Source organism: Phacochoerus africanus, chromosome 3 (assembly GCF_016906955.1).
Source record: "Phacochoerus africanus isolate WHEZ1 chromosome 3, ROS_Pafr_v1, whole genome shotgun sequence".
Classification (NCBI taxonomy): Eukaryota; Metazoa; Chordata; class Mammalia; order Artiodactyla; family Suidae; genus Phacochoerus; species Phacochoerus africanus.
In genome coordinates, this window is record NC_062546.1 from 44,883,414 (window position 1) to 44,895,033 (window position 11,620).

At 41.6% G+C, this 11,620-nt stretch overlaps 1 protein-coding gene across 1 annotated transcript in view; it reads left to right on the top strand.

Moving 5' to 3' along the window:
* Window positions 1-11,411, top strand: part of PAK5 (p21 (RAC1) activated kinase 5) — a 76,467-nt gene extending 65,056 nt beyond the window's left edge. Inside the window, exons 6-8 of the mRNA XM_047770199.1 lie at window positions 5,115-5,240; window positions 7,424-7,558; window positions 9,168-11,411. Of these exons, the coding sequence (XP_047626155.1) occupies window positions 5,115-5,240; window positions 7,424-7,558; window positions 9,168-9,323 (417 nt within the window). The 3' untranslated portion in view covers window positions 9,324-11,411. The remainder of the gene's footprint in view (window positions 1-5,114; window positions 5,241-7,423; window positions 7,559-9,167) is intronic.
* The last annotated feature ends 209 nt before the right edge of the window (window positions 11,412-11,620 follow it).

Here is an 11,620-nt window from a genome sequence, read left to right on the forward strand (position 1 = left end):
TGTAGGCCGCAGATATGGCTCAGATCCCGAGTTGCTGTGGCTCTGGCATAGGCTGGTGGCTGCAGCTCCAATTAGACCCCTAGCTTGGGAACCACCATATGCCACAGGAGCCGCCCAAGAAATCGCAAAAAAAGACAAACAAACAAACAAACAAAACCTCAGTCTTTCAGATTTGGCCACCATTCACTCCTTCTTCCCACCTCCCTCCCCATCTTCCTCAGGATGGAGGCAGATGTGACTTATAGGACCACAGGGTAAAGGAAGTAAGATCTATCTTCTTGTTCCTTGCTGGTGTAACACCCTCTTCTACTGTCTGGATTAATGCCCATTAAGCATTAACAAGTCCCATCAGCTGCTGGCCTTTTCAGCAGGACATCTCTGTAGTATTTCACTGCAGATTCTTTCCCCAAGTCTTGAAAGCTATCCTTGAGACTACCTCTCATGTCAACCATTGCTTGTGCCAGGCACTTCCCTGTTCTTTCACTGAGATTGGAAGGAGCTTCTGGACCCATGCACACCACACCAAGGCCATGGAATCCAGCAGCATTGCCTCAAGTTCATTCCCACCCACTCTGTTGTGCCCATCTCTCCGTGGAGGTCATGCTGGGCATGGCCAAGGCTGATGGTCAGCCATATTCACTAGTATATCTACACCCATTGTTAAAATGTTGTGATATTCTCATGCTTGTTGGTTAATAGCCACTGTTTCTAGTCATTGAGGTAGTCCCCCATGACCCCAGCCATTTACCAGGACCCCACTTGCCTCATTAAAGATGGTAATGCCCCCAGGATAACTCCAGGCCAGTGCTCAACTTTATGTCTAGATTCTGATTGGTCTAGATGAATCTGATTATTAACTGTTTCTAATATCACATCTGAGCACAGATGCATGTGGCTTCTCTTCTCCCTTGTTTGTATGGGGAATATACGCTACTAAGATAATTCTGAAGCCTACCACCATCTGCTTGGGGTGATGTATAATAAAGAGTTGGGGCCTGGCATAATCAAGTCATTGCTCTTTGTTCTCTTCTACAAACAATCATAGGTTGAAAGGGATGGACTGTAGAATTTTCACTTCTCAGAATAATAGACTCCTTTTGCAATAGGACAGCAAGGATTATGGACCAGCTTCCATAGCCACAGGGCGCTCTTCATGCCACTTTGAAATTCTATGTCCTGAATCATCTGAGTTTGATTCTTTTTGTTGTTGTTGTCTTTTTGCTATTTCTTTGGGCCGCTCCCACGGCATATGGAGGTTCCCAGGCTAGGGGTCCAATCGGAGCTATAGCCACTGGCCTACGCCAGAGCCACAGCAATGCGGGATCCGAGCCGTGTCTGCAACCTACACCACAGCTCACGGCAACGCCGGATTGTTAACCCACTGAGCAAGGGCAGGGACCGATCCCGCAACCTCATGGTTCCTGGTCGGATTTGTTAACCACTGCGCCACGACGGGAACTCCTGAGTTTGATTCTTGATATGCCAAACAAATGAGAAAAATCATCTCTCTACTAAACCAGATTTCTCTAGCATTCTATCTAGAGCAATCCAAATGGAAGGACTACCACCCCGACCACACCCTGCTAACCTTGGCCTGCTTAGAGAGAAGATCATGAACAAGGAAATAGAAAAAGAAAAACACATTAATGATTTCCAAAACATTACCTCCATTTCATCTGTGTCCCAACTTTGATTCTAGAAGTGGTTGTCTTCGGTGTGTCAATGATGGTTTCAGAAAGAACATCAATATGTCTTCTGTCACATGATCTGCTGTCATAAATGCATGTGTCATGTCAAAGAAAATCAACTTAGTAGTTTGAGTTTTTTGAATATTTACTGTTTTCCCAGCTCTTAAGGAACACACTGCAACTTCACAATTAAAAGGCAGAGCTGTTGCCCCTGAGCAATATCTTTTCTACCGGGAGGGACAAAATCAGTCTTGGAAAACAGTTCAAGATGAAATAAGTACTAAATTCTCTTAAATTTGGAGAGAGGAGAGAGCAATATGGGCTCCTAGAAAAATTCTGGAGTAAGATGTGATCAGGGCTTTGAGGTATGATTAAGAATTAAATATGCTTTCCTACTAAGATTAGGAAAAAGGCAAAGATGTCCCCCTTCACCACTCCTGTTTAAAATCATACTGGAAGTGCTAGCTGATGGAATCGAACAAGAAAAGGAATAGAAGCTATACAGATTGGGAAGGAAGAAATAAAACTATCTTTGATCACAGATGACATGATCATCTATGCAGAAAATCTAAAAGAATCAACAAGAAAACTAGACCTACTAATTGATAATAATAAGGTTGCAGGATATATAGTTAATATACAGAAATCAATCACTTTGCTATATAGCAGCAATAAACAAGTGGAATTTGAAATTAAAGACAGTGCCATTTACATTAACACTCCCCCCCAAAACAAAATACTTAGGTATAAATCAAACAAAATATGTACTAGATCTATATGAGAAAAGCACAAAACCTCTGATGAATAAAATAAAAAATTTAAAAAAGAATAAATGGAGAGATATTCCATTGGATAGGAAGGACTCAGTATTGTCAAGGTGTCGTTTCTTCTCAACTTGGTCTATAGATTCAGTGCAATCCTAGTCAAAATCCCAGTGAGTTATTTTGTGGTGACAAACTGATTCTAAAGTTTATATGGGGAGTTTAATTGTCAGCACATATCGAATAAGAAAAATAAAGCGCAAGACTAACACTACCTGTCTTTAGAACTTATCAGGACAGTGCGGCACTGACATACAGATCAATGGAACAGAATAGAAAGCCCTGTAGTAGACCCACATAAATACTGTCAACTAATCTTTGACAAAGGAGCAAAGACAATGCAACAGAGCAAAGATAGTCTTTTCAACAAATCTTGCTGGAACATCTGGACATCCACATGCCTAAAAATGTACCTAGACATGGACCCTGCACCCTTCACAAAAATTAACTCCATATGGAAACAAACTAGATGGATGTATAGATTTAGAATGAAGGAGAGAGATCTGCATTAAGCCTGGAAGGAAAAAAGAGTATCTAGCAAAAGCACAGAAAAAGAGAAAAGATGAGATCTGGGACCCAAACTCCAGAAAGCCCCAACTTTTAAGGTGTGAGCAGCAGTTAGAGCCAGAGAAAAAGTTTGAGAAAAGTTCAGAGAGGTATAAAGAGAATCAAGGGAGAACTTGTACCTTAGACATTGTACTTTTTTTTTTTTTTAATCTTTTTGCTATTTCTTGGGCCGCCCCTGCGGCATATGGAGGTTCCCAGGCTAGGGGTCCAATCGGAGCTGCAGCCTCCGGCCTCCGCCAGAGCCACAGCAATGCGGGATCCGAGCCGAGTCTGCAACCTACACCACAGCTCACGGCAACGCCAGATCCTTAACCCACTGAGCAAGGGCAGGGACCGAACCCGCAACCTCATGGTTCCTGGTTGGATTCGTTAACCACTGCACCACGACGGGAACTCCTAGACATTGTACTTTTGATCTATGGAAATTTTAACTTCCAATGGCCATTCTGAACCATTGCCAACCAATGCCTGAATCGTTGTTGTTTTTCGGTTTTTTGTGGGGTTTTTTTGCTTTTTATATTGGCTGCACCCATGGCATACAGAAGTTCCCAGACAGGTGAACCTGTGCCATAGCAGTGAAAACACCAAATCCTTAACCCACTAGACCACCAGGGAACTCCCCATTTTGTTTTGTTTTGTTTTAATGTATTCTGTCATCACCAGTGATCCTAAGTGTCAATCCTCTTCAATGAGACTATCTGAATTTCAGGTCTGGTCACCACGAACAGAAATCATGCCTCCCAGAGATAAACTGAATCCTGGTCACCTGTAATATAATAAACTGGCAGGGAGCCTAAGGATCCAGTGTGTTCTTAAAAGTATCCTTTTTTTTTTTTTTAGTTTTATCAAAGTATAGGTGATTCACAAGACTGTGATAATTTCTGTTGTACAACAAAGGGAATCATAGATGCACACACATTCTCTTTCAGATTCTTTTCCCACATAGATTGTCACAGAATCTTTAAAAGCTTTGTGCCAGGGTTTTCAGAGTGTTTTTCTTTTTGATGACAGCTAAAGATAAATAACATATATCTACATTGTGTAATTAAGATGACCACCAAAGCCCCTTGTAACCAAGTGCAAACACCCAGTTTCTATGCCCTTAGTTCCACTTGCCTCAATGTTCACATTAGTAACTTCAATTGTCCTGAGCAAAGGAGGAAAACCAGAAGAAAGGGGGAGCCAGTATTTAAAATGATATCTCAGCATCCTTTATAAATGAGTTCTTGCAGTAATTCAAACATAGAAATAAGGTTGGTTATTTGAATCATCTCATGATACTTAAAAATCTAAATGTCTTCCACACAAAAATCCCTAAGGTGCAGCATTTTGTACAAAACTCCAGTTGAGAATGGCGATTTACTTAACATTCAGCATCATCTCTTACATGACATGAAAGGTGTGGGTTTGAATTTTAATGCATTTGTTGTTTTGAGTGCATCGTAAATTTGGGGGTTTCATAATTCAATAAAAGAGATCAGTAGCAGAAGTTAAACTTGCCAACCAACACAGGTGGAGCCATGAAAGGTTTTTTCATTAAAATGGATTGTGCCTTTCCAAGAAAAGGATCTAATAGACCCTCCTCCAGTGTTTCCAAGGCCTGTTAATAATGAGACAGTTTCGTTTGAAATTTAAAACTCTTTCTATATTTCTACATCTTGAAACCAAGTATTTTTCCAAATTTATTTTATAGATATATAATTGATTTACAGTATTGTGTTAGCTTCTTGTGTACGGCAAAGGGATTCAGTTATACATACATGATAGTTTGTATCTGCTAACCCCAAACTCCCCATCCTCCACTTCCCCTCCCCCTTGGCAACCACAGGTCTGTTCGCTAGTCTGGTTCTGTTTCTTAGTAAGTTCATGTGTGTCATATTTTAGATTCCACATATATAAGTGATAGCATGTGGGATTTGTCTTTCTGTTTTTGACTTACTTCACTGAGTCTAATCATCTCTAGGTCCATCCATGTTGCCGCAAGTGTCCAAGCCAGTGTTTTTAAATTGTTAGTTTGTTGCATTCCTTTCCTTTTCAGATAAAGTTGTCTGACTTTGGTTTCTGTGCTCAAGTTTCCAAAGAGGTGCCCAAGAGGAAATCATTGGTTGGCACGCCCTACTGGATGGCACCTGAGGTGATTTCTAGACTGCCTTATGGGACAGAGGTAAGGGGGTGACAGTCATTGTTGGGGAGTGGTAAGACCTGAGCAGGCTCAGGGATGCAGTGGCTCCAGGACAGTTAATGACCACAGGTGATCAGGAGGGTGATGCTTAACTCTGCAGTTGACCCCCATTCCCTAGACTTGTCACAGAGACGGTTGTGGCAGAAGGGATATTGGCCACCACTTCAGATGTTGCCACAGTATTGATGCAGGAGCGTTTATCGAGGTCCTAAATGGATAGGAGGGGGAAGAATCCCTTAAACTGTCATCTCACCCTCAGGGCCAGGCTCACACAAAGCAAGGCAATGTAACCTATGGCTGGAGACACACAGATGAGCAGGTGTGCTGATGATTCGGAGGATAGAGGGTCAGAGAAGGGTTCCCAAGACTGGAAAAATGATATGTGAATATGGTAACAGGAGTTCCCACTGTAGCGCAACAGGATCAGCAGCATCTCTGGAGCACTGGGATGCAGGCTGGATTCCAGCCTAGCGGGTTAAGGATCCAGTGTTGCCACAGCTGTAGCAACTGAGGCTCAGATCTGATCCCTGGCCTGGGAGCTCCATATGCCACAGGGCCCCCCCCCCAAAAAAAATGAATATGGTAACATATTTTAAAATATGGCACAATTTTTGTTTCCTCTGAAACAGTTGCTCATAATTAATTTTTTTGTTTATGTTTTTTATTTTTTTTGATCTTTTTCTTTCACTGAATGAAAATTTCTTTAATTTCAACAGTGCTCTATAATTTTCCAAAGGTTCACACACATGATTTCATATAATCCCATAATAATCCCCCTTTTTTTAATCCCCTACCCCATGCTGCCCCTCCCCTCTTCCCTCTCCTCATGGGTAACCACTAGTTTGTTCTCTGCATCTGTTAGTCTGCTTCTTTTTTGTTTTTTATTCACTAGTCTGTTGTATTTTTTAGAATCTACAGATAAGTGATATCATACAGTATTTGTCTTTCCCTGTCTGACATGTCACTTAGCATAATAGCTTCCAAATCCACCCATGTTGCTACAAATGGCAACATTTCATTCTTTTTTATGGTCGAGTAGTATTCTATTGTACGTCATTGCCACATCTCTTCTATCCATTCATCTGTTGATGGGTACTTAGGTTGCTTCCACATATTCTCATAATCTATTAAGGGACAATGTTTGGATATTTAAGATGAGGGCCCAGAAGTGGGAAACGGCTTTATTGGGATGGAAAAGTGTAACTAGAAGCTGTGGGATGCACAGACAAACACACATGCAAGGAATTCATTTCACCTGGGCACACTGTGTTTCCATACATTATAGTGCAAAAGGAGATCCCAAGAGAAGAGAAGCGTGGAGGAGGGGCATGGACAAATCAGGAAGGACAGTGACAGAGGTTAAGGCAGACTCTTCTCTCTTCCCCTTGGATGAATACTCCACTTGTTTATCTCACTGTGGTCCCAAGAGCATCAATTCTCCCTGAAGGTCACGGCTCGGGTGAGAACAGGAATGCAGCTAACCGATAAGACGTGTAATGAGGCTGAAAGGGGGAATCGACTGTGCTTTATAGCCCAGCTGTGGCTTCTCATTTTCCTGACTTCCCATTCTTTATCCAGAAAGGATGGCTTGTCATCTCTCCCTTTCCTTTCCTCTATTCCTTGGAAGCTGTTTTATAGAGCAAGATTTTGTGCACACTGCTCCAAAGTGATAAAACACAAAGGAAAGAGCCCCAAAGATGGGGACAAAGAACTATTTTTAAAAATCCCATTAATAAAAGAATCAGGATATAGTGTGTCGTGTAACTTTTTGGAGTTTGTTATGAATAAGCCAGTTTTTTCCCTTCTTTTCCTATGGTTTAAATGCAACTTTCTTCTGTTTATGACATGAAACTTTGGATGGTTTTTTCAACCACCCAAGTTAAGGGAGTGAAAAAAAAAAGTTCTAAACATGAGAGTGTTAAGACATTCATGTGTACTGATTGTCAGAATCTTCACTGAAATTGTCTTTAAAAAGCAGATGAAGACCATTAGCAAACACTCGGTCACTCAACACTTCAGCCCATAAATCTGAATTGTAAACTTGGAGATGCTGCAAATACCACATTAATTTATGAACGAGTATGGATCCCTAGGGTTCCCTGGACACATCCAACATTTCAGAAGGTTCTCTTTGCCTGTGATGATCAGTGGATTGTGCCCAACAGGTGGACATCTGGTCCCTTGGGATCATGGTGATAGAGATGATTGACGGCGAGCCCCCCTACTTCAATGAGCCTCCCCTCCAGGCCATGCGGCGGATCCGGGACAGTTTACCTCCAAGAGGGAAGGACCTGCACAAGGTGAGATGCAGCATCTGTTGGTGAAGTACAAAATCAATTTGCAATTTTTCCATCACTTTGTAGTTTTATTTGATTTTTTTTTTTCTTTTTACAGCCACACCTGTGGCATATGGAAGCTCCCAGGCTAGGGGTGGAATCAGAGCTGCAGCTGCTAGCCTATGCAACAGCCACAGCAACACTGGATTGGAGCCATATCTGCAACTTATGCTGCAGCTTGCAGCAATGCCAGATCCTTAACCTGCTGAGCAAGGCCAGGGATTGAACCTGCATCCTCACAGGTTTGCAGGATTCTTAACCTGCTGAGCCACAACGGGAATACCACCCTGTAGTTTTAAAGACTGGCACATCCCTTCCGAGAGTGGATCCTGCTTTATGGGCATGGACTTTGGAATTAGAGTTACTTGCATTCAAATCTCTTTCCTTCTTGTTCACTTGAGCAAGTGAGTCAACCCCTCCATCTCTAAGTTCATCTGGAAAATGGGGTACACCTTCTCCTGTCTCATAGGCTTGGCTGGAAGAGTAAATCGATGCTCCATTCAACACTCCCTCACTGATAACCTATTTCATGCTTGAGACTGTTCTCGTTGCTGTCACATCACAGCTCAAGTCCCCAGATTTCCTGATTCTCATAGGGATTACATCCTAGTTAGGGAAACAGGTGATAAACTACAGACAAATGGATGAACAAATAATTTCAGAGGAGTTCCTGGTCATGGCTTAACGAAAACAAATCTGACTAGTAACCATGAGGACGCAGGTTCAATCCCGGGCCTCACTCAGTGGGTTAAGGATCCGGCATTGCTATGAGCTGTGGTGTAGGTCAAAGTTGCAGCTTGGATCTGGTGTTGCTATGGCTGAGGCATAGGCTGGTGGCTAAAGCTCCGATTCGACCCCCTAGCCTGGGAACTTCCATATGCCATGGATGCGGCCCTAAAAAAACAAATAATAATAATAATTTCAGAGAGTGGTTCACACTCTGAAGCGAATAAAACACTGTGATGTGAGAGAGTCCACCAGAGAGGGGATTGGCAGCTAGTTCTGGTTGAGGAGTGAAGGAAGCCTTTTCAAGGGACTGGAGCCTGATTGGAAAGAAGGAGCAAGTCATGCAAAGATCTGAGAGAAAAATGCCCCAGGCAGAGGGAGGAGCAGTGCCCAGACCCCCAGCCAGAGCAAAGGGAGCAGGGGGAAAGGCTGAGACTTGTCAGAGGGTAGGCAGGGGCTGGCTCGTGCAAGGCAATGAGGAACATGGTTAAGGGACCAAGTAGGGTCTTTTCTGTTTCCCAAAGATTGTCAGGTAAGGCCAAGCTCGGAAAAAATGATGCTAAGTTGAAGCTCCACTGAGGGAGCCACCAGTGGCAGCAGGGCTTGCTGAGAGGTGCCGTTTCCACATATCAGCACTATATACACGGACCCTACACATCTCCCCTCCCATCCACCTCCTGACACCATCATGTCCTTACCTGCTGTTGCTTCCATAACCTCTTTCTCCTCATACTGACTTTCTGGAATTTGACATTGTTAATAGAATGATTTTGCTGGGAAACCATTCTAGGGAAACTGGGTTGGGTTTCTGTGTCAGTGCTCAGGATGGCATCTGGTGTTTTCACAGGTTTCTTCCATGCTCCGAGGATTCCTGGACCTGATGCTGGTGAGGGAACCCTCTCAAAGAGCCACAGCGCAGGAACTCCTTGGACATCCATTCTTGAAGCTGGCAGGTCCGCCATCTTGCATTGTTCCCCTCATGAGACAATACAGGCATCACTGAGCAGAGGATTCATATAGGTGACAAAGCTACACGGGGACATGCGAATAATTCAGGACAACACAAGGAAACCAGAGAACTTGCAAAAGGCCTACTACGTCTTCCAGACCAGCTGATGGGTGGGACTGCTCAATGACCGGCAGGGTTCGGCAGACCAGGGCATCTTCTTGTGTCTTAAACAGGCATCTCTCCACCAACAGGGGGCGTGGTCATTTGGAACACGGCTTTAATAAGTCATTATTATATTTTTCAGCCCTTCATCCAGCAAATCAGAAGGAACTCAGTACTGTCACGATACATCCTAGCCACATGCAGGGTAATGCATAGGATTTTCTATATTGAAAGAATACTTTTCTGGCAAAAAAAAAAAAAAAAGAAAGGAAAACAAAAAGCACTTTTTTCTTAATGGTAGCAGTGTAATGTATTTTGCAATGAATTTGTAATTTTTCTGTACGATAGTTTTGATAATTTATAGTACTTTGATGTCACGTAGCCCTTGTATCAGTTGAGGTAATACTTGTTTACTAGCAAGAGTTTGAACAAAGTCTTTCCTACTTTTTTAATCCCTTTCAGAGAACCAACAACTCTTTAGGAACTTTGAATACCGAACGACTCTCAGTCACCATCAGCTTTAGTAGAAAATAATCTTTCTTATATTAACAAGTGTCTTATGTGATGGAAGAAGACTTAACGGTGATGGTGATGGTGATGGTGCGCCTTTCATTTTTTCCAACCAAAAATAATACCATACAATTTGAGCCACGGTATACCACCAAAAGCACTCCTTGGAATAAAGTGAAATATTTTGGGGTGGGGGGAAGAAACACATTTTCTTTCAAGGCTATTCATAGCAATCCGTCTTTTGCACAGCAGGATATTTCTCCTAGTACCCTCTCTCAAATGGGTACTTTGAGGTCCCCTTTTGGCCAAATTCCCCCTCCCCTCCAGAACAATATTAGTGCTAGAATCATTTGTATTCTGTTCCCCGAACTGAATGTTTCCAAACAGCTGTGAGAACTCCAGTCTCACAAAGGGAAAAGCGAGAGAACAGGGCAAGATGTTTGGTTTGGTTTGTCACTGTTTTTAAAACTCCATACGCTAGCACACCAAACCCTTGTCTGCATTTACCTTGGTACCACAGTATTAATCGCTGTTGTTTCTGTATCGTACTGGAAGTCTGGACTCTAGAGGATGACTTAGGAAGAGGGTATTTTCCCGGGTGTGATCTGAACTCAGTTGTGACCGATGTTACGTGTTTCTGACCTAGGAGAGTTGTGCTGCTGACTAGATCTTCTTGAATGTTGATAAAAATGAATGACTACTACAATACATTTTGTGTTGCTTGTTGGATGAATTTGCATGTTAACTGTAGGCCAATATAGATTTGCCTTTAAAACTCCAAAAGAGCTACATAGTCATCATTAGTTTCTATTAATTATGCATCAAACGAAAAAAGCCATTTGTTACCAAACTGGAAAACCAGAGGCTTTTCTTAATGACTTCACATACTGTAACAACTATGAATTTAAATTTGTGAAACTGCTCTGGTTGCTCTAAGCATAATTAAGAATGTTTGTAATTAATAGGTTGCTAATTATTTATTATAGTTAAAAAGGAAAAAAAGACATAAAATGACCTTCTACTGATTAGATTTTCAGTTTGTCCCTAAACTGGAAATGCCTCATCATAAATAGGATCTATGATTTTGTTTAATAAAATACAACAAATCAATGTTTATGTAAAATATTAATATAAATATGTAAGAATGAAAATAATCTAAATCCAGAAAATGGCAGTCTTAAAAGTTAATGGAACAGATTGTATTAATGAAACCAGGACTGTGTAGAAGTAGAAAGAAAAATTCTTTTTTAAACCAGAGCAAATATTAAAAACCATTGCAGAAAATAGTGGATTTTGGATTCCAAACATTTTCGACTGTGTAATGGAGATTTTTCTGTAATTTTCTTATCACTGGGTCTTTTTTAACGTATTCATTAAGTTTACCAAAAGTTACTGTAGCTTAAAAGGTTTTGTGAGCACTAACTATTGGCAGAAACTGCACTTGCAAATAAAAATAAATGTTTGCCTTTTTTCCCATCGTGTTATTGGAAACGCCTGTGGTTTCCTAAATTAGTTTCTCGACTAACAAAAAATGGTTTCTTTAGGATCCTGGGGAGTGTAAATGAGTTGCTATAAAATTCTATGTAATATCATGATGACATGAACCAAAGGTAAATATTCCCATCCAGAGAGGGTGCAAGACAATGGTTTAGATGTCACTCTTGAGAAAAAAAAGTATT